We start from the raw sequence: 22,611 nt of genomic DNA on the forward strand, positions 1-22,611 counted from the left end.
GCTCCTGTGAAGCGCCTTCCGTTTTAATAAATTCAGATGATTCTAATGCTTAAGGAGAGTTTGGTGAGCCCTGTCCCAGATTAACTGTGTGAATATGATAAGAAACTTCACAAATGCCTTCCTGATGGTGTGAGGGCGGGGCTGAGGGAGGAACTGAACAGATAAAATCTCTGCAGTCTCCACTGTTCCAGCTTTTTCCCTAGAGGAAATACCTTGGCCAGGCATGGTGACTCATTCTTGTAATCCCAGCACTTTGGAAGGCTGAGGCAGGCAAATTGCTTGAGCCCAGGAGTTCAAGACCAGCCTGGGGAAACATACTGAACCCCTATCTCTACAAAAAATACAAAAATTAGCCGGGTGTGGTCATACAGCGCCTCTAAGTCCCAGCTACTCAGGAGGCCAAGGTGGGAGTTCAAGGCTACAGTGAGCTGAGTGACAGAGCAAGACCCTATCTCAAAGAAAAAGAAAAAAACCCATTAATACCCAGGACTGCTACAAAGAAAGTAAGTGAGCTTTCCTCTACAGCTCATTTTCTTAATAACTGCTTCTTTCAATTTCTCATCTTGATCTTAGAATCTATGTGTGTGTACAGCAAGTTGGTGCTAAAGAAAAAAAAAGAATCTATACACACACATAGATTCTTTTTTTTTTTTTTTTTTTTTTTTCCTATCTGTGTGTTATCAGGAAAAAGCCACAGCAAAGAAAAAAATTTAGGAAAAACCATGTGAGGGTAGACAACATTCTGGGGACTTCATTCTTCAACTCTCCTTCCTGTTTCTGTAAAAATGTTTAGTCTCTATCCCTCTCTCATTGCACCTTAAATTCTTACTGGTTTGACATAAAATATCTTTTAAAGTATTTATTGTGCATCTACTGTGTCAGATGTAAACGGGGCATCGAAGGAATTTGGTTTCTTACGAATGGAGAGTGACCCACGAGTAAATTTGCTCCTAGGATGGTAAAATCATTCAGCTACAAAGAAAATAAATTAGGAAATGAGTGGTGGGAAGGTATTTCAAGTGGAGTCGTGATGGAAAGGTCTCGCTTTGGGAAGACATTTGAGCTGAGAACTGAAGAGAAGAAAAAAGAGGCAGCCAGAATTGCAAAAATGAGCCAAGAGCTTCGTCAGCCTTGGAAGGGGGAAGGGCTATGATGAATTTCTGCAACTGGAATTGATGGTGACGGGGGAAAGCTACAGTGAGGTCAGGTGAAGGCAGGAGCCCAGATTGTACAGGACGGGGCCACACGGATCTTACCCTACATGTCATAGAAAGCGGTTTGGGTTTTGATTTTAAAATAGTATTCCGGTGTTTGAGCGGAGAGGAGCTGGAGACGGGCGGGGAGGGCAGGGCAGAATATAAATTTGGAAAACAATAGCTGAGTTGGTGAAAGGAAGGCTGAATGGTGGCTCTAAAGGAATGAGTTTGGGGGAAGAGAGGCATTGGGTTGAGATCCAGAGCGGCTTTAGCTATGTTAATATTGGGTGTTCCTTACACATTCGATTGCAAAAATGTTGAGAATTGGGCAGGAGTTTGAAATCGGAAAGTGGTACTTAAATCTTAAGAAATGAGTAAGATTACCTGGGGAGACCAGGACTGGGAGACCACAACTGAACCTTGAAGCACCCCAAGATTGAGAAGTTCAGAGGATGTAGAACCAGAAAAGGCCTTGGGGAACAAGACCAGTCAAGTTAGAGGAATGTGAGCTGTACACAGATGAGAGAAGAAATTGTAGGAAGAAGAGTGTGGTGGTTAGCTATGTTTGCTGCTGAGAGCTCGAGGAAAATTTCAGTTCTTAAGGAAAATTTGAATTGGTGAATTTCTTTGTTTTGGTGACTTGGAGTCATCTCAGACATGTTCAGGGACATAAAACATGGGAAACTACCAGGGATTTCAAAGACCTAAGCAGAACAAAGAAATGAGAGCACATTCAAAGACAAGGAGAGATAAAGTGTTTGCAACTCGTATAATATACAAAGGAGCTTGGATCTGTAAACTGTCTCTTAAAATTGACCCTTCCCTCCAAAAAGGCCAAAAAGCCGGATGGAATAAGCTGGGAAAGAGGCTTGAACATAGAGTTTGCAGCAAAATAAATGAAAATGGTTTCTGAGCATCTGAAAATAAAAGGTTTAGACATACTAATAACAGAACAGATGGAAGTTGAAAATGTATGAACATACTATTTCTCACCCAGCCGGTGGGCAATGATCCGAAAGTTTAACATCTTTTTAATTTGTTGCTTGGAGTGGAAAATCGTACAACTTTTGTGCTTGGGAAACTGACAAAACATATCAAAATTATAGATACATTCATCCACAATCCCATTTGTGGGGAATATGCCTTTTCAGGCCAAGATTCTCAACGTTTTGAAATCAGTACTTCTTTTTTCCCCCAGAAAAATCACATTTTATTATTATTTATTAACTGCATAGTACGAGTCTAGAATACTTTCTTTTACATTTCACCACGTACTCTTTGTTCGCTTCCTCATATGGCATTAATTTTTTTTATACTGTAATTTCTGGGGTACATATGCAGAACGTGCAGGTTTGTTACACAGGTATACATGTGCCATGGTGGTTTGCTGCACCCATCAATCCGCCTCTACATTAGATATTTCTCCAACTTTCCCGCCCCCCGCGAAATCGGTACTCCTTTGCACTTATTATTGACGAAGGTCCCAGTAAGCTTTTGTTTATGAGCCTTCGTGTCTACGTTTACTGTATTAGAAATTTAAAACTGCCTTTTATAATTATTCATTTAAAATAATAAAAACGTTTTTCTGAAAAGTTTTTCTGAGCTAAGTGGCTCGTTTATTAGAGAAAGCCGGAATTACGAAGGACTTAAGAATTGGCATTGGGGCCCTTCCTGCCAAAGGTGGGCACAGCGTTGGCAAAGCGCCGGTGGACCGCGCTGGCCCCTTAGCCCGGCCGCTCTTCTTCCCTCGTTTGGCCGCCTTAGGAGTCTGGCCTCTCGCTTGCCCAGCACTGGCGGGGAAACCACGGACCTCCCCTCCGAGCCTGTGGCCCGCCACCTCCAGGGCAGTCGTCAGGGCAGTCGGGAGGCCGCGCCGCGGGTGCAGGTGGCCCGATCCGCCAGGGGCGCGCCTGCCCGGAGCAGGGCAGATCTTCCGGGCGCCGCCCGAGCCTCGCCCTGAGCCTCGCCCGGGGCCGCCGTCTCGCGCGTGCGCAGCTCCTGCGCGCGGACACAGGTGGAGTCAGGAAGGAGCCAGCGCTCTCGCGTCCACAGCGCGGCTGCGCGTCACGGCGCTCCCGAGTTGTGTTTCTGAAACAAAACTAGTAACTGAGACGGGTGGCGTGGTTTCACTGTTCCACAAATCTCTGATTTATGGCCCCTCAGACCTGCTGTCTTCTCCTGGTTGCTTCAGCGTTCCTTCTGTTGCAATGTGCTTTGAGCCACCTGCGGTCCCAGCCACTCCAGAAGCTGAGGTGGGAGGGTCGCTGGAGCCCTGAGCTCGAGAGGCTGCAGTGGGCTGCGGTGACGCCAGTCTACTCTAGACCCTGTCTCTAAAAGGGGAAGTATTTTAATAACTTTTTCAAATAGTTGTGGTTTGTTTTTTTTTTTTTTCTTTTCTTAGAGTCGGGGTTTCTCCACGTTGGTCAGGCTGGTCTTGAACTCCCGATCTCAGGTGATCCACCCACCTCGGCCTTCCAAAGTGCTGGGATTACAGGCGTGAGCCACCGCACCTGGCCAGTTGAGGGTTTTTTTCTGTAATTCTACCAATTAACTTCTTTTTTTTTTGGTTTTGAGACTAAGTCTCACTTTGTCTCCCAGGCTGGAGTGCACTGGCACGATCTCGCTCACTGCAACCTCTGCCTCCCGGGTTCAAGCGATTCTCCTGCCTCAGCCTCCTCAGTAGCTGGGATTTTAGGTGCCTGCTACCTCGACCGGCTAATTTTTTTTTTTTTTTTTTTTTTGTAGTTTTTAGTAGAGACTGGGTTTCACCATGCTGGCCAGGCTGGTCCTGAACTCCTGACCTCATGATCCACCCGCCTTGGCCTCCCAAAGTGCTGGGATTACAGGCATAAGCCACCGCACCCTGCCTCTACCAGTGAACTTCTTTTGTACTCTGTTACCTCACCCTAGTCCTGGAGTTCCTTCAATAATTAGCACTGTGCCTTTTGAGCACTTTTTTCTCCTAAATGACTCATGGGTGAGTGCTGTGCCATGCTGTTGCTTGTAATTAATTTTCAGCCTATTGCTCAAGACTGTCAGAAGACCTGAGGGAGCCCCTCTGATCTTAGAACACTGGCCTGACTCTGTCTCTTCCCCAAGCAGGAAGCTGCCAGAGGTTTGTTGGATTTGAGGAGTCTGGAGCGCTGACCCACTCTGTCTGCATGGACTATTTCCGTGGATCTTGTAGACCCTGAAGTTGCCAAGTGTGTGTGCCTGCTCCAGAAAACAAAGGAAGCCGCCATTTTCCCACCCTTCAGAGTGCAGGGAAGTATCTTACAGCAGAAGCAAACAGTCCAGTCTTCAACTAGGTACACCTACCAGGATGTCCAAAAGGCTCAGCCCTCAGTTACAGCACAGCATCGCAGAAGATGCCTATTGTGAAACACACCTGGAACAAACACAGCTGTTCTGTGATACTGACCAGATCACACTCTGCAGCAAATGCGTCCAGTCCCAGGACCACCAGCATCACAGGGTGTGCGGGATACAAGAGGCTGCTGAGAATTACGGGGTAAGATTCACGCCAATCCCAAGACACTCTGGCCCACTCCTATACTGATGAAATGGACAGACATTCTGGCGCTCCAAAACCATAACTTTAGTTGATGTTTATTAAGGAATATTAGATGAGTTCCATATTCATTGAAACTTCAACCTAAAAGCTAAGAAAATATATACTCTGAGTTGTTGGCTTTTTAGTTGTCTGAGGTTAGGAATCCAACTGTTAAATCAACGATCTCACCTGGAATTCTGTGCTTTTTCTATAGAAGTTATTCCAGGAAACACTGAACACACTAAGGGAGAAACTTGAAGCAGCTAAAAGCATATTGACTGATGAGCAAGAAAGAATGGTGATGATTCAGGTCTGTGCTTACTTGATTCTTGGGGGAAAATTACCAGTCACGTGGTTAGAAAATAGTGTATGGGCTGGGCACAGTGGCTCGCGCCTGTAAATCCCAGCACTTTGGGAAGCCGAGGTGGGTAGATCACGAGGTCAGGAGTTCGAGACCAGCCTGACCAACATGGTGAAACTCCGTCTCTACTGAAAATACAAAAATCAGCAGGACATGGTGGCATGTGCCGGTAATCCCAGCTACTCTGGAGGCTGAGGCAGGAGAAACTTGAACTGGGGAGGTGGAGGTTGCAGTGAGCCGAGATCATGCCACTGCACTCCAGCCTGGGTGACAGAGTGAGACTCCATCTCAAAAAAAAAAAAAAAAAAAAAAAACGAGAGAGAAAATAGTGTAATATAAGCAAAGTCCAAAGACAAACTGCAAAGGAGAAAAATCATTTGAAATCTCTAGGAAGGAAAAGTGCCAATATCTTAATGTGCATACAGCTCTTTAGTAAGAGGCCGGGCGTGGTGGCTCATGCCTGTAATCCAAGCACTTAGGGAGGCCGAGGACAGTGGATCACTTGATGTCAGGAATTTGAGACCAGCCTGGCCAACATGAAAAAACCCCATCTCTACTAAAAATACACAAATTAGGCTGCGCATGGGGGCTCATGCCTGTAATCCCAGCATTTTGGGAGGCTGAGGTGGGTGGATCACTAGGTCAGGAGATCGAGAACATCCTGGCTAACATAGTGAAACCCTGTCTCTACTAAAAATACAAAAAATTAGCCAGACATGGTGGTGTATCCCTGTAGTCCCTGCTACTCTGGAGACTGAGGCAGGAGAATCACTTGAACCCTGGAGAAGGAAGTTGCAGTGAGCCAAAATCGTGACATCGCACTTCAGCCTGGCGACAGAGTGAGACTCCATCTCAAAAAAAAAAAAAAGTAGCTTAATGGAGATGCTCAAATAGCATCTCTAAGATAACTACTCCCAAATAGGTATCCCTAGCCTGGGCTTCCAAATGGTAGTAGACTTCATGTCCAATTTCCTACTTCTTGTCTATACCTGGATATCTAAGTGATACCAAATTCATCACATCCCAAACTCATGCACACTCCTCACTCCTGGAATCCAGCCCTTCCATAGATTCTCTCTCTATATTTTGGTAATTCCATTCTTCCAGTTGCTTAGTCTAAAATTTTTGGTGTCTTTCATCCATGACTCCTTTTTTCCCACACCTCTTACCCAAGCGTCAGCAAATCCCATTGGCCCTTTTCTAGTGTCCTGGTCTCTGTGATAACAGAGGCTGTGGCTTCCTTAGTTTCTCCTTATTGATGAACATTTCTTCATCTGCATTTTATGTTCTAAAATTGTGTTGATGTCTTGGCTGATGTTGATTCAAATTCCATTTGTCCTTCGGATATATTCCTTTTCTTTCTTCTCCTGTACTTTATACTTCCCTGTCTCTATATTGGGATTAGAGATGGAAAGAATGTATTGTGGTCAATATAAGATATATGTATATTAGTATTATTGTGTGTGTGTGTGTGTGTGTGTGTGTCTTTAATCTATCTTGTGTAACTTGAAGTCTATCATGTTTATATCTACGAGGAAGGAAGAGGAACAAAATTTTAAAAAGATGATTGAGTCTGAGTATAATATGAGACTCCGGTTGTTGAATGAGGAGCGTGAGCTGAATCTCCAGAGACGGCAAGGGTGCACAGCTGATTTGAACTTGAGAGAAGCTCGTCTGAATCAAGTGATGAAGCTTGCCACAGAGCTAGAGGAGAAGTTCCAGGAAATGCTACAGGTGAGATGTTAAAAACAACATCCTCATAATATTTGAGAAATGAGAAAAAGAAGAGCTGAACATTATGTCAGTTTCAGAATCACATATCCAGTGACAACCACATATCCAGTGCACACACATCTGTCTCAGCTTAAACATACATAATAGGTGTCAAAGAATCATGTGTCTCTTGAGAGGTATCCTGCTTCAACAAAAGAATATCATGGCCTTGCCTAATTATGTCTGTTTCTAGGTGGCAGGCAGGACAGCAAGTCTGGGCATGCTGTCACCCAGGCTGGAGTGCAGTGGCACGATCTTGGCTCACTGCAACCTCTGCCTCCTGAGTTCAGGCGATTCTTCTTCCTCAGCCTTCCAAGTAGCTGGGACTACAGGTGCGTGGCACTACTCCCTGCTAATTTTTTTGTGTTTTTAGTAGAGATGGGGTTTCACCATCTTGGCCAGGCTGGTCTCAAACTCCTGACCTCATGATCTGCCCGCCTCAGCCTCCCAAATTGTTGGGATTACAGGCGTGAGCCACTGCGCCCGGCCCAGGTTTAGTTTTTTTTTTGAGATGAAGTTTTGCTTTGTCGCCCAGGCTGGAGTGCAGTGGCACTATCTCAGCTCACTGCAACTTCAGCCTCCCCAGTAGCTGGGACTACAGGTGCCTGCCAACATGCCTGGCTAATTTTTGTACTTTTAGTAGAGACAGGATTTCACCATGTTGGCCAGGCTGCCTTGGCCTCTTAAAGTGCTGAGATTACAGACGTGAGCCACTGCGCCCAGCCGAAAAGCAGGTTTTTAAAGACACGTTGAATTAATCAGTAGGAGAAATGACTGAACTCTTGTTCCTGAACTTGAGGATGTTGAATAGTAACAAAGAGATGCTTCTGCAGAGACTGGGCCATGTGGGGAGAGAGAACATGAAGAAACTGAAGGAGAGTGAAGCCAGGCTTTCTGAGCACATCTGCAGCCTCCAGACGCTCGTCGCGGAGCTTGAGAAGAAGTGTGGGGACAGCGCCTTAGCGTTGCTCAAGGTAAGATGCTGGGAAAGAGAAAATAAAATTCATTCCAGCATTTGAGAAATGAGAAGTGGATAGTACTCATTAGGGGTCGCTGGCAGAACACAATATCCAGTGATCTTCAACCGCAAGAGAAGGCTACACAACTATTTTTCAGTTGCCAAAAGCGTTAGGAATGGTGGTAACTTCATGGTATAGTGAGGAGCTGCGTCATGAGATGAATTCTCTCCTTAAAATTATCAGCAGTGGCCAGGCGCGGTGGCTCACTCCTATAATCCCAGCACTTTGGGAGGCCGAGATGGGTGGATCACGAGGTCAAGAGGTCGAGACCATCCTGGTCAACATGGTGAAACCCCATCTCTACTAAAAATACAAAAATTTGCTGGGCATGGTGGTGCGTGCCTGTAGTCCCAGCTACTCGGGAGGCTGAGGCAGGAGAATTGTTTGAACCCAGGAGGCGGAGGTTGCGGTGAGCCGAGATTGCGCCACTGCACTCCAGCCTGGGTAACAAGAGCGAAACTCCGTCTCAAAAAAAAAAAAAAAATTATCAGCAGTATGTTAGGATTGAGATGTGACACAGTGTGGTTCATAATGGGTGAGTCACATTATGAGACAACCATACAATAAGATATTCTGTAACCAAATAGTAAAACAGCTCTATAGGCACTAAAATAGCATATTCAAGCACTCATTAGGTGAGAAAAGAAAGTTTCAGAACCTGTTTTTGTTTGATCTTTGGGTAATAAGTATATATATACGTATACATACACGTATACGCGTGTGCTTGCTAACATTCACAGACTTTCTGGCAAAAAATAATTAATACACAGTCATCTGTGATAATCTTGAAACAAGGGTAAGATTATCTGCTATGGTCTGATGTTTGCGTCCCTCCAAAATACATATGTTGAATCCTCTCCCCAAGGTGATGGTATTCAGAGGTGGGGCCTTTGGGTAGTGAGTGGCTCCTGGGGGCAGAGCCTCTGTGAATGAGATTAGGGCTCTTATGAAAGAGGCCGAGACAGACCTCGCCCTTTCAGCCATGGGAGGTAGAGTGAGATGAAGGCTACCGAGGAGGGGTCGAGCCCTCACCGGACACTGAACCTGCCAGTGCCTCGATCTTGAAATTCCCAGCCTCCAGAACTGCAAGGAATGGCTTTCTCTTGTGAAGAAGCTACTCAGTCTATGGTAAGTGTTGCATATTTTGAATTTTGTCTAGTAGCATATGTTGCCTTTTCAGAAAGTGGGTTACTATCTTTTTTTTTTTTTTTTTTAGGCAGAGTCTCACTCTGTTGTTCAGGGTGGCATGCAGTGGCACAATCTCGGCTCACTGCAACCTCCACCTCCTGGGTTCAAGCGATTCTCCTGCCTCAGCCTCCTGAGTAGCTGGGATTACAGGCCTGTACAACCATGTCCAGCTAATTTTTGTGTTTTTTTAAGTAGAGACAGGGTTTTACCATGTTGGTCAGGATGGCCTCGATCTTTTGACCTGGTGATCCGCCTGCCTCAGCTTCCCAAAGTGCTGGGATTATAGGTGTGAGCCAACACACCCAGCCACTACCATCTTTTTAAGACTGTCCATATCCCTCTGCTGGGCTTATAATTGCAAGTGAATGCACTCATCTGGAAAGTGTCTGCAGGTAAATCCTTAGGAAGCAGTTCAATTCTTGAGCATGAGGCCAGGTGTGGCTCTGCCTAGCTCACACTGCCTTTGGCAGCCAGCAGCCCTTCACCTGCTCAACTCTGGCCACGCCCTGCGTGGAAAGCAAATAGATGCTCACCATCTGGAGACGGAGAGTTCCGAGTAAGCTGGCTGTGGTGAGGGATAGAAAACATTTCCCTTGGGAATATAGCAAAGTGATTTCATGTGTTTTTCTGATCTTTCCTATTTCCATGTTAGATATTGTTCATCTGATAACTAGCATTATGAGGCGGAAGAAATAACATGGAAATTGTGTTCGTTCTAAGAGAGGATATTTTGGCCGGGCGAGGTGGCTCACACCTGTAATCCCAGCACTTGGGGAGCCTAAGGCAGGCAGATCACTTGAGGTCAGGAGTTCGAGACCAGCCTGGCCAACATGGTGTAACCATGTCTCCACTAAAAATAACAAAAATTGGCTGGGCATGGTGGCACATGCCTGTAATCTCAGCTACTCGGGAGGCTGAGGCAGGAGAATCCCTTGAACCTGGGAGGTGGAGGTTGCAGTGAGCCGTGATTATGCCACTGACCTCCAGGCTGGGCGACAGAGCAAGACTCGGTCTCAAGAAAAAAAAAAGAGGATATTTTCCTCTGCACAGATTGCAAACGAGGGCTCAAAAACCCAGTAGTAACCTGATCTCTTTTCTTTCCCTTAGAATGCAAAATACTCTTTGGAAAGGTGAGTTTTCGTTTTGCACACAATTGGGTCAGAATCAGAGTTCAATAAGATGTTAATTGGGATGACGAGATTGCATTTGCTGGTAGGCTGTAATGGGATCCATTCACTAGATCAAGGGGCCTGCTGTCTGTGCAGATGATTGAGGCTGTCTTTTCTCTTCAGGAGCAACTCACTGCTGCTTGAGAATCTAGAGCCTGCTCATATCACAGATCTGAGTTTATGCCACATAAGAGGACTGAGCAGCATGTTCAGAGTATTCCAAAGTAAGTAACAAGGCACTGTTCTGTATTTGAGAATCAGGTGACCATCCTGCCATAAATAAAAACAAATTCCAGTAGTTAAAAATTTTTAGTCCAGTGCAGTGGCTCACAACTGTAATCCCAGAACTTTGGGAGGCCAAGGCAGGCAGTCCGCTTGAGGCCAGGAGTTCTAGACCAGCCTGACCAACATGGTGAAATCCCATCACTACCAAAAATATGAAAATCAGCCAGTTGTGGTGGCGCATGCCTGTAGTCCCAGCTACTCAGGAGGCTGAGATGGGAGAATTGCTTGAACCCAGGAGACGGGGATTGCAGTGAGCTGAGATCACACCACTGCACTCCAGTCTGGGCAACAGAGCGAGACTTGGTCTAAAAATAAGTAAGTAAATAAATAAAAATTTTAAAAGACTGGAGAGCTTAAGATGTTATACGTATTACATAAGGAACAAGAAAATAACTGTATGATCTTATATTGAAAGTTTTTCCCATGCAAATTTTTTTTTTTTTTTTTTGAGGTGGAATTTTGCTCTGTCACCCAGGCTGGAGTGCTGTGGCGCCATCTTGGCTCACTGCAACCTCCTTCTCCCAGGTTCAAGCAAGTCTCCTGCCTCAGCCTCCCAAATAGCTAGGATGACAGGCATGCGCCACCATACCCAGCTAATTTTTTGCATTTTTAGTGAAGATGAATTTTATCATGTTGGTCAGGCTGGTCTTGAACTCCTGACCTCAGGTGATCGGCCCACCTTGGCTTCCCAAAGTGCTGGGATTATAGGCATGAGCCTCGGCTCCCAGTTTCCCGGCCATGAAACGTGATTGCAGGCAGATTCCACTGCTTGAAAATTTAAAACTTCTAGGGGGAGAAATTCAGCATGTATAACAAGCGTTTATATCTCCTGTCCTTCAAGCTTTGCCTTTTCCAGGCGTCCTATCCGTGGAATCGTACAGCGTGTGGCTCTTTGAGGCTCATAGCATATTGCAGTTGAGATATAGAACATCCACCCTGCTGGCCAGGCACGGTGGCTCTTTGGGTGGCCGAGGCAGGCGGATCATGAGGTTAAGAGATCGAGACCATCCTGGCCAACATATTGAAACCCCGTCTCTACTAAAAATACAAAAAAATTAGCCGGGCGTAGTGGCACACACCTGTGGTCCCAGCTACTCAGGAGCCTGAGGTGGAAGAATCGCTTGAACCCAGAAGGTGGAGGTTGTAGTAAGCTGAGATTGCGCCATTGCACTCCACCCTGGAGACAGAGCAAGACTCCGACTCAAAAAAAAAAAAAAAAAAAATCCGTGCTACTGCGTGTATCAGTAGTTTGTTCCTTTTTATTGTTGGTAATATTCCATTATATAAATACACCATAATTTATTTATCCTTTTGCAATTTTTATGGACATGGGTTGTTTCCAGCTCTGTGCTGTAAATAGTAGCACGCAGATTTTTGTGTGGGCACGGCTTCCTAGTTGTTGATTGACTATCCAAGGGTGGGACTGTCAAAGTTGTTTTCCAAACTGCCTGTGCCATTTTGCCTTCCCACCAATACTGTGCGAAAGATTCAGTTACTCTATATTCTCACCAGCATTTGGTATTGTCAGTTTGTTTTACTACATCCAACCCAATGCGTAGTGGTATCTCATTTTAATTTGCATTTCCAGAATGACTAATGATGCTGAGCATATTTTCATGTGTTTATTTTCCCTCTATTTCTACTTTGGTGAAATACATGTACAACCCCCTTTTTTAAATTGGGTTGTATGTTTCTTAGTGAGTTTTATAATTTCTTTATGTATTCTGTTTGGCAGTCATTTATCATATATGTTTTGCAAGTATTTCCTCCCAGTCTGGTTTATATTCTCATTTTCCTAATAGTGTCTTTTGAAGTGTAGAGGTTTTGCATTTTGATGAAATTCAGTTTATCAATTTTTTTATTTTATGATTTATGCTTTTTGTGTCCTATTTAAGAAATTTTGCCAAAGCCAATAAAGATTTCCTTCTAAAAGTTTTGTGAGTTTAGGTTTTACAGGGTGGCCTGTGAACCATTGAGAGTTAATATCTGTATATAGTTCACAGAATGCTGCCAACCCTCTTCTCCCCCGACCTGTAATTTATTTATTTATTTATTTATTTATTTATTTATTTATTGTTAGAGACGGGGTTTCACCATGTTGTCCAGGATGGTCTCCATCTCTTGACCTCATGATCCACCCGCCTCAGCCTCCCAAAGTGCTGGGATTGCAGGCGTGAGCCACCGCGCCCAGCCCTTGTTTTTATTTTTTGACGCATATGTATCCAGTCCATTAAATTTACTCGGCACCTTTGTTGAAAAATCACCTGGCATATGTGGCCAGGTCTGTCTGTGCCTCTAAGAGGTCTACTGATCGTTGACTCTGTCCATTTGCCAATAGCACATTGGCTTGATTGATAACTCTGTGGGAAGCCTTGGAAGCAGGTACTGCGCATTCTCCAAATTTACTCTTTTTCAGAGTAGTTTTGACTACTATAGGTTCTCTGCTTTTCCACATAAATGTTGGCTTGTTGGCTTCTTCAGAACGGACTGCTGGGATTTTTATCGATACTACATTGAATCCGTAGATCGATTTGGGAGCACTGACATCTTGACTATATTTAGTGCTTTCAGTCCAGAAATACAAAATGTCTCCATTTATTTAGGTCTTCAGTTTCTCTCATCAGTGTTTCGGCACCTTCAGCATACAAATATTTTATGGATTTTGAGATGTATCCCTAAGTATTTTATGTTTTTTAGTGCCACTGTAAATGGTGTTTTAAAATATCAGTTTCTAATTGACATTTCATTCATTTCTAGTTCATTACAAGTATATAGAAATGGAATTTTTTTATTACTGACATTTGTATCCTATAACTATGCAAAACTCACTCATTAGACAGTGGATTTCCTTTTTCTTTTTTTTTTTTTTTTTAAGACAGAGGAGTCTCACTCTGTTGTCCAGGCTGGAGTGCAACAGTACAATCTCAGCTCACTGCAGCCATCACCTCCTGGGTTCAAGCAATTCTCATGCCTCACCCTGCCGGGTAGCTGGGACTGCAGTCATGTGCCACCAAGCCCGGTTAACTTTTGTATTTTTAGTAGAAACGAGGTTTCACCATGCTGGCCAGGCTGGTCTTGAACTCCTGACCTCAAATTATCCACCTCAGCCTCCCAAAGTGCTGGGATTACAGGTATGAGGCACCATACCCAGACATAGACAGTGGATTTCTAAAACTAGATTATTCGGGATTTTCTACACAGTCATGCAGTATGTATATGAGAATAGATAGCTTTATTTCTTCCTTTCCAGTCTATAAGCCTTTTCTGTATTTTCTTGCCTTATTGTGCTGGCTCAGACCTGCAGTGTGTTGAATAGAAGTGGTGAGAGTAGACACTTGCTTATTCTTGATCTTAGGAAGAAAGAAAACATTAAGTCTTTCACTCTGAATTCTGATATAGCTATAGGTTTTTTATGGCTGCCTTTCATCAAATTGAAGATGTTTCCCTTTATTTCTGGTTTACTAAGAATTTTTATCATGAATGAATGTTGAATTTTTCAAGTTCTTTTTCTCTTGCGATATTCTTGTTTTTTCTTCTTCAACCATTTTTTTTTTTAAATGAGTCTCACTCTGTCCCCTAGACTGGAGTGTAGTGGCATGATCGCGGCTCACTGCAACCTCCGCCTCCTGGATTCAAAAGATGCTCCTGCCTCAGCCTCCCGAGTAGCTGGGATTACAGGCATCTGCCATCACGCCTGGCTAAGTTTTGTAATTTAGTAGAAACGGGGTTTCGCCATGTTGGCCAGGCTGGTCTTGAACTCCCGGCCTCAAGTGATCCATCCACCTTGGCCTCCCAAAGTGCTGGGATTACAGGCTTGAGCCACTGCACCCAGTCTTCTTATCTGTTAGTATGGTGAATTATATTATTTTTTTCTTAGTGTGTTCAACCAGCCTTGCATTCCCTAATGAAGTTGTATTCATTTTATGTATCATTGTACCCGACATGCTAACATGTTGCTATGATTTTTTACATTTATGTTCATAATACTGGTCTGTAGCTTTCTTTGCTTGTAAACGCCTACCAGCACGTTTAAGTTCACTCATTTTGATTTTGATCTCTGAATAATCTATTTGGTTCTTTGACAAATTTGTTTAGTCTTGCTTTTTAGCTTCTGTACTCTATAGATAAATTTAAGATTTTATTTTTCTCCAAACATAGTAAGCAAAGTTCTGTGCCTGAATATTCACTTTGGATACTGAATATTCCGGTATCTGAAGTGCCTTACAGATTGATTTCTGCTAGTCTTGCTCGGTAGTGGTTTTCTTATTTTGTGGGTATATACTTAATTATTTTTCATAGTATGCTTTCTTTTTTCCTCAAATACTTTAAGAATTCTTTGAGTCCAGGAATGTAGCTGTGGGTTTTTTGTTTTTTTTTTAACAGGGTCGGCTCTGTTGCTCAAGCTAGAGTGCAGTGGCACAATCTCGGCTCACTGCAACCTCCAGCTCCTGGGTTCAAGCGATTCTCCTGCCTAAACCTCCTGAGTAGCTGGGACTACAGGTGTTCACCACCATGCCAAGCTAATTTTTTGCATTATTAGTAGAGATGGAGTTTCACTGTGTTAGCCAGGATGGTGTTGATCTCCTGACCTTGTGATCCACCCGCCTTGGCCTTCCAAAGTGCTAGGATTAGGGGCGTGAACCACCACACCCGGCCTTTTTTTTTTTTTTTTAAACAGACTCTTGCTCTTATTACTCAGGCTGGAGTGCAGTGGCGTGATCTTAGCTCACTGCAACCTCCGCCTCTGGGTTCAAGGGATTCTCCTGCCTCAGCCTCCCGAGTAGCTAGGATTACAGGCTCCTGCCACCACTTCCAGCTAATTTTTGTATTTTTAGTAGAGATGGGGTTTCACCATGTTGGCCAGGCTGATCTTGAACTTCTGACCTCAAGTGATCTGTCCACCTCGGCCTCCCAAAGTGCTGGGATTACAGGCGTGAGTCACTGTGCCTGGCCACAGCTATGCAAAGTGCTGGGATTACAGGTGTGAGTCACTGTGCCTGGCCACAGCTGTGTAAAGTGCTGGGATTACAGGTGTGAGTCACTGTGCCTGGCCACAGCTGTGCAAAGTGTTGAGATTACAGGCGTGAGCCACTGTGCCTGGCCACAGCTGTGTAAAGTGCTGGGATTACAGGCGTGAGTCACTGTGCCTGGCCGCAGCTGTGCATTTTTCCAGAGATAATTTGCATTTATTTATGCCAGTCTACTGGAAATACTGAGTGTCAGACAATTTGTTTAAAATTCAAGACATATATAGCTCTTGAGACCACCCTAATAATGTGAATTGGACTGCCAATTCAGAGATTTAAGTTAATTTAATTTACTGCAGTCAAATAATAGAAATTAATCTGGATTCCATGATACAGAAAGTAGGAAATAAAGGCTTTCCTGGTTTATGGCTTAGACAACTAAAGCAATAAGGGAGCTGTTAATGCCTCTGAAGTTCCTTTTGAATACATTATGTTTGAAATTCCTGTGTTTTGGCCAGGGGCAGTGGCTCACGCCTGTAATCCTAGCACTTTGGGAGGCTGAGGCAGGCAGATCACGAGGTCAGAAGATCGAGACCATCCTCCTGGCCAACATGGTGAAACCCCTTATCTACTAAAAATACAAAAGTTAGCCAGCCATGGTGATGTGTGCCTGTAATCCCAGCTACTCAGGAGGCTGAGGCAGGAGAATCGCTTGAACTCGGGAGAAGGAGGTTGCAGTGAGCTGAGATCGCATCACTGCACTCCAGCCTGGCGACAGAGCAAGACTCCGTCTCAAAAAAAAAAAAAAAGGAAAGAAATTCCTGTGTTCTGTCCAACTGGTATTTGATTGTTTATGGTGTGAGTCATAAACACAGAGAACAGAGAGGGTGTTTAAAACTGAAGCTGTGTGCGGTTCCCAGGGGCAGGGGAGGGGAATATACTGCTTGAAAGAAGAGGTCCCAGGAGCTGAAAGATCACAGTAGTTAGAGGTTGGGCAGAAAGACATGAGAGGAGCAGTGAGAGACAGGAAGAAGGCGATTCTCGCAGGCACGAGGAATTCACTGAGCCTGCTTGTTCTCCGCGTGGCTTCCTGGAGGAACCTCATAGGTTTTCCAGCCTCTGCTGGTAAATTCTCCTTTGATGTACTGCACGTCAGGGCCCACTGTCAGCAACGTCCAGGCACCCGTTCACACTCTGGGCATATTCCGGTTGTGTAGAGCACGTCACTGTGAGGCCGAGAATCAGTAGCTGCTGGCCCACTCTGATGCCTCTGGCCGCGCCAGGCTGGGAGGTCTGCAAAGACTAGGGTTGGGTCCCAAGGGATACCTGGGTGGAACTTGGCACCAGGACAGTTTGACAGTGCTTCTTTTTTGTTTTCATTTTAATATTTATTTATTTTTCTTTTGAGATAGAGGCTCACTCTGTCGCCCAGGCTGGAGTGCAATGGTACAATTTCGGCTCATTGCAGCCTCTGCCTCCCGGGTTCAAGGGATTCTTCTGCCTGAGCCTCTGGAGTAGCTGGGATTATAGGCACCCGCCACCACACCCAGCTACTGTGTCTGTATTTTTAGTAGAGACGGGTTTCACCGTGTTGGTCAGGCTGGTCTCGAACTCCTGACCTCATGATCTGCCCACCTTGGCCTCCCAAAGTGTTGGGATTACAGGCGTGAGCCACCGCGCCCAGCCAGTTTGACAGTGTTTCTAAACCTTCCTTAGCCCATTCGTCTTTGTTTTATTCTTCCTGCTCAGGTAGACTGTCCCTTTCCATGTCTTAGGGACTTTTTTCCTCCATGAGGTGCATATTGAAGTAAGGGTTAGAGGTTCCTTTTCCTGGACCCTCCCAAATTGCCTCTCCCGTATCTGCACGTGGGAGCTGTGCCCACTCGGTGGGAAGCCGCCGCATGTTACAAATCATGTCTCTGGCATTGGCATCGGTCAACTCCTAGATTAATGAGGGTTTTCTCTCCTGGTAGGCCATTTAACTTTGGATCCTGAAACAGCTCATCCCTGCCTGGTCCTGTCTGAGGACCTGAGAACTGTGAGATTGAGAAATTCCCAGCAGGATACACCTGGCAGCCCAGAAAGACTGAACTTCAGTGCCATGGTGCTGGGCGCGGAACGCTTCACCTCGGGGAGGCACTATTGGGAGGTGCACGTGGAAAAGGCCACCAGCTGGCAAGTGGGCATATCCTACAGCTCTGCAGGCAGGAGGGGCAGCTCCGGAGAGAAAGTCTTACTCACGGGGTCGGTGATGGCAGCGGAGCCTATGCTCTGGGTCTTTCCCCCTTTGAAAAGGGTCTTTCTGGAAAAGCAGTTGCATACAGTTGGAGTTTTCCTTGACTACGAATATGGGCAGATATCATTCTACAATGTGACAGAGAGTTCCCTCATTTATAATTTCTCCCACCTTGCCTTCCAAGGAGTTCTCAGGCCTGTGTTTTCCCTTTGTATCCCAAACGGAGACACAAGTTCAGACTCCCTCACCGTCTCCCCCCAGGATGGTCCTTCCTGTGATGCCACCGTTAGCTCTTAATCTTGTACGTGCAGAATCCAAGACCACAAGAGACCAGAAAGTTTGAAAACAAGACTTTGAAAGAATGTTTGAAAACGAACCCAATAAAAAGTGTTCTAGGAGTTGGAGCCTGATGCGATATCCCAGAGCCTTTGCATTTGTGTGGCTGTCAAATCCCGTGTGGTGGAGGAGGTTGCAGTTGACCTGAAGCATGAATGATTATAATGGGGAGAACCTAGGCTAAGTAGAACAAACGCATATGCATCAGAGGGTTGGGGAATTAGAGAGGAAACATAGTCTGGGGTGCGTAGAACTGGGTTAGGAGCTCGATGTATTTCTGAAACATTTGCAGAGTCAGGTATAATCAGAAATGAAAGCAGTGCTTGAGAAGTGAGTGTGCCCCCGTGCGGAACAGACGTCCTGTTACTGACAGTATCAGGACTTTCTAAGATTTTCTTATTCCAAATAGAGAAGAATAACTTAATTTATCTGGCTATTTTATATGGATAGGAAGGAGAAGTTGTGGAAAATGTGAATATTTTTAAATTTTATTTTCTTTTTCTGTTTATGAGACAGAGTTTCGCTCTTGTCGCCCGGGCTGGAGTGCAGTGGCGTGATCTCAGCTCACTGTAGCCTCCGCCTCCTGGGTTCAAGCGATTCTCCTGCCTCAGACTCCCGAGTAGCTGGGATTACAGGTGCCCACCACCACACCCGGTTTATTCTTGTGTTTTTAGTAGAGGCCAGGTTTCTCCATGTTGGCTAGGCTGGTCTTGAACTCCCAACCTCAAGCGATCCACCTGCCTCCACCTCCCAAAGTACTGGGATTACAGGTGTGAGTCACCATGCCTGGCCTACCTCTCTTTCTGATAAGAGTAATTTGATGTATTAGAAGAAGCCTGGTAGGTGACGTTTTGAATCAGGTAAGAAATACTAATTATGCCTGGTGTTTGCCTTCTTTATCTATTTGGTGGTCTACTGGCAAATGCTTTCACTTACATCCTTGCTCAGGGATGGTTGTATAACGCTGAGAAAATAAGTATCTACATGGGGACTTTTATATTTAAGTTTTATCATACTTTATCTCCTTTAATATTTTTAACAACTTATGAATGTGCATTAATCATATTACTCATATGTGGAAACTGATGCTCAGAGACATGATTTGCTTTCTTTTTTGAGACAGAGTTTCACTCTTGTTGCCAGGCTGGAGTGCAGTGGCATGATCTCGGCTCACCACAACCTCCGCCTCCTGGGTTCAAGTGATTCTCCTGCCTCAGCCTCCTGAGTAGCTGGGGTTACAAGCGTGTGCCGTCGCATCTGGCTAATGTTGTATTTTTAGTAGAGACGGGGTTTCTCCACGTTGGCCAGGCTGGGTCTTGAAGTCCTGACCTCAGGTGATCCTCCCACCTCCGCCTCCCAAAGTGCTGGGATTACAGATGTGAGCCACCGCACTCGGCTCTGATTTGCTTTTTCTAAAGTTACATAGCTGTTACGTATCTGGTAACAAGGAGAAGAAATTAAATCCAGACTGTCATTAGATCAAAAAGCAAGCTCTGTCTTGACTTCTGTCGCACGGCCATCTGTGGTAATGAGCATGGCTAGGTGGAACAGTGGTCCAGTTTTACTCCAATTTTCTAAAAACGCAACTCAGTTTCCACAGAAAATAGAAGCAGCATATCATTTGCACTTCGCTCTGTAGGTAAGCTCGTGGAAGCCAGGTTCCTCAGGATGGGCAGAGTTGGTAGGAACAAAAGGCAAATGTCAGAAAATTGCCTCTGTTGACTCATGGGAGTCAAGGGAGATGTGGGATCTTACTCATCTGTCTTTTGGGGAAAGAGTTTTGACCGTTTCGAATTCTCAAAATGTGCTTTTAAAATACGTGAACAAGTGTGTTTTGGTAAAGGTGTGCACTGAAAAGTCACAGTGCGTCTTTATGTGAATCACAGGAGGAATGGGGAGAACATGGCTCTGTTATGAAGAGTGAGGGTCAGGTTAGATAAGTGAGCTGGAAATGAGGTCATTATTTGAAACATTTTAAGAATTCAGAGTGATGGCTCTCAAACCCTTACCTAATTTTTTTAAGAAAAAGATAATGATAACTTATATAGAAAATGTGAGATGATTTAGCAATGTGTATGATTGATATTCAAAATCCAATAATGTCTCCATCTCTAGCTACTGCAAATTATAAACTAAAATAAATACTTTGGATCAAACATTGCTACACAACCCGCAACACAAAAATACAGTTGTTTATAATAAGATAGACCGTGTGATAAGCTAAGCTAATGGTTCTCAGACTTTCCCCAGCTCCCAGGGAACATTTGGCAATGTCTGGAGCAGATTTTTAGTTGTCACACCAAAAGAGCGGGTCCACTGGATCCAGTGAGCCGCGGCCGGTGATGCTGCAATGTGTCCTACGGTGGATACTGCAGCCTGACACACACAGAATTATTTGGCTCAAAACACAGTGGCACTAAGGCTGAGAAACGCTGACCTAAACCTACGATAATAGTAAAAAACGAGGGCAGCAAACTTGGAAAACTCAAATCTGAGAACGTTGTTAAATCATTATCTGCGTTTTTCCTCTAAGCTACAGGAATTCCTAATGTACCCATCTAGTGAGGGCTTCGCAAGTTATTTTTATTTTTTTATTTTTTTGAGATGGAGTCTCACTCTGTTGCCCAGGCTGAAGTGCAGTGGCACGATCTCAGCTCACTGCAACCTCCGCCTCCCAGGTTCAAGCGATTCTCCTGTCTCAGCCTTCCAAATAGCTGGGATTACAGGCGCCTGCCACCACGCCCAGCTGATTTTTGTATTTTTAGTAAAGACAGGATTTCACCATATTGGTCAGGCTGCAAGTTGTTTATTAACAGCTAATTATCTTAGAATATTGAATTTTAGAGAGAGGAAATTAATATATTGACCTTACCTTGTGAATATCATAATTAATAACTACTTAGTAGGTTATTAAATACTTTGGTCATAATTCTATAGGTTTTCATCTGTGTGTGTGTGTTTTTTTTGAGACAGAATCTCCCTCCATCACCCAGGCTGGAGTGCAGTGGCACAGTCTCGGCCCACTGCAACCTCCGCCTCCCAGGTTCAAGCGATTCTTCTGCCTCAGACTCCCATGTAGCTGAAGTTACAGGTGCGCGCCACCACTCCCTGCTAACTTTTTTGTGTTTTTAGTAGAGGTGGGGTTTCACTCTATGTTAGCCAGAATGGTCTTGAACTCTTGACCCTCAGGTGATACACCTGCCTTGGCCTCCCAAAGTGCTGGGATTACAGGCCTGAGTCACCACGTTCGGCCTTTCATCTGTATTTTTAAAAATGCATTTATAATGTCCCACAACTCCAATTCCAACTAGTGCCACATTCTGCAAGATCCGCCTTTGAATCTTCCAGCCAAGACCCTGTGTCTTTCCCCGATTTCTCCATTCTGACACGCTGATAAAACTGTCAAGGTTGTGGGCTTACGACAGAAAGCCTAATTTAGAGCTTCATCCCATGCTGTCACCCAGGCTGGAGTGTAGTGGTGTGATCTCAGCTCACTGCAACCTCCACCTCCTGGGTTCAACCGATTCTCATGCCTCAACCTCCTGAGTAGCTGGGACTATAGGCACACACCACCATTGCCTGGCTTATATTTTTGTATTTTTATTAGAGACAGGGTTTCACCATGTTGGCCAAACTGGTAAATTCCTGACCTCAAATGATCTGCCCGCCTCGGCCTCCCAAAGTGCTGGGATTTTTTTTTTCAGATGGAGTCTCACTTTGCCACCAGGCTGGAGTGCAGTGACATGATCTCGGCTCACTGCAACCTCCAGCCTCTTGGGTTCAAGTGATTCTCCTGCCTCAGCTTCCCTAGTAGCTGGGATTACAGGCGCCCACCACCACACCCGGCTAATTTTTTTTTTTTTTTTTTTTTTAGTAGAGACGGAGTTTGACCCCATGTTGGCCAGGATGGTCTCCATCTCCTGACCTTGTGATCCGCCCACCTCGGCCTCCCAGAGTGCTGGGATTACAGGCATGAGCCACCGCGCCCAGCCCAGCTGGGATTTTGGATGATCTTGCCAGGAGTCCAGTAGTCAACTTTTATCATCTTTTGAACAACAAATTACAAATTCACCTTCATCTGTTCTCTCCTTTCTTCTCTCTTGCAGTAAACCAATTTTTTCTTACCTTGTATTGCCTCCAAATTCCTGTAGGCTTTTACGAAATCCTAACCTAGAGATCAAGACTTGGCAAACTTTTTCTGTAAAAAGCTAGGTAGTTAATATTTTAGACTTTCTTAGTCATACCGTCCCTTCTGAAACTAACTGTGCTGCTGCAGTGCCCACCCAGCCAGGACAGTGCTTAAATTACTGCGTGTGGCTCTATTCTTCTGATGAGACGATCTATAAAAATGGGCCACAGTTTGCCTACCCCCGCTATAGATGATTCCTTTTCTCTTTTCAATACTGAAAGTATTCCTCAATCAGGACCTTCTAAAATTAACTTTTAAAAAGCTAATGTAGGCCGGGGTAGGGGTTCATTCCTGTAATCTGAGCACTTCAGGAGGCCCAGGCAGGAGGATCCCCTGAGG

The 22,611-nt window shown here is 44.8% G+C and overlaps 1 protein-coding gene across 3 annotated transcripts; it reads left to right on the forward strand.

Moving 5' to 3' along the window:
- Window positions 1–220: 220 nt before the first annotated feature.
- TRIML2 (tripartite motif family like 2) lies at window positions 221–18,073 on the forward strand. 3 transcript variants are annotated; one of them, XM_012452869.2, is made up of 8 exons: window positions 221–503; window positions 4,296–4,707; window positions 4,964–5,059; window positions 6,650–6,844; window positions 7,717–7,857; window positions 10,198–10,220; window positions 10,383–10,483; window positions 17,485–18,073. In XM_012452869.2, the coding sequence occupies exons 2-8, from the start codon at window positions 4,519–4,521 to the stop codon at window positions 18,042–18,044; spliced, it is 1,305 nt and encodes a 434-aa protein (XP_012308292.2). In that variant the 5' UTR covers window positions 221–503; window positions 4,296–4,518; the 3' UTR covers window positions 18,045–18,073. The 3 variants fall into 3 exon arrangements, with proteins under 3 accessions (XP_012308292.2, XP_012308291.2, XP_012308293.2); XM_012452868.2 differs by having other exon boundaries at window positions 4,299–4,707; XM_012452870.2 differs by lacking the exon at window positions 221–503 and adding an exon at window positions 4,102–4,173 and having other exon boundaries at window positions 4,299–4,707.
- Window positions 18,074–22,611: the final 4,538 nt, after the last annotated feature.

This window comes from Aotus nancymaae, unplaced genomic scaffold, assembly GCF_030222135.1.
Source record: "Aotus nancymaae isolate 86718 unplaced genomic scaffold, 86718_ANA_hifiasm-v0.15.2.pri h1tg000006l, whole genome shotgun sequence".
NCBI classification, from domain to species: domain Eukaryota; kingdom Metazoa; phylum Chordata; class Mammalia; order Primates; family Aotidae; genus Aotus; species Aotus nancymaae.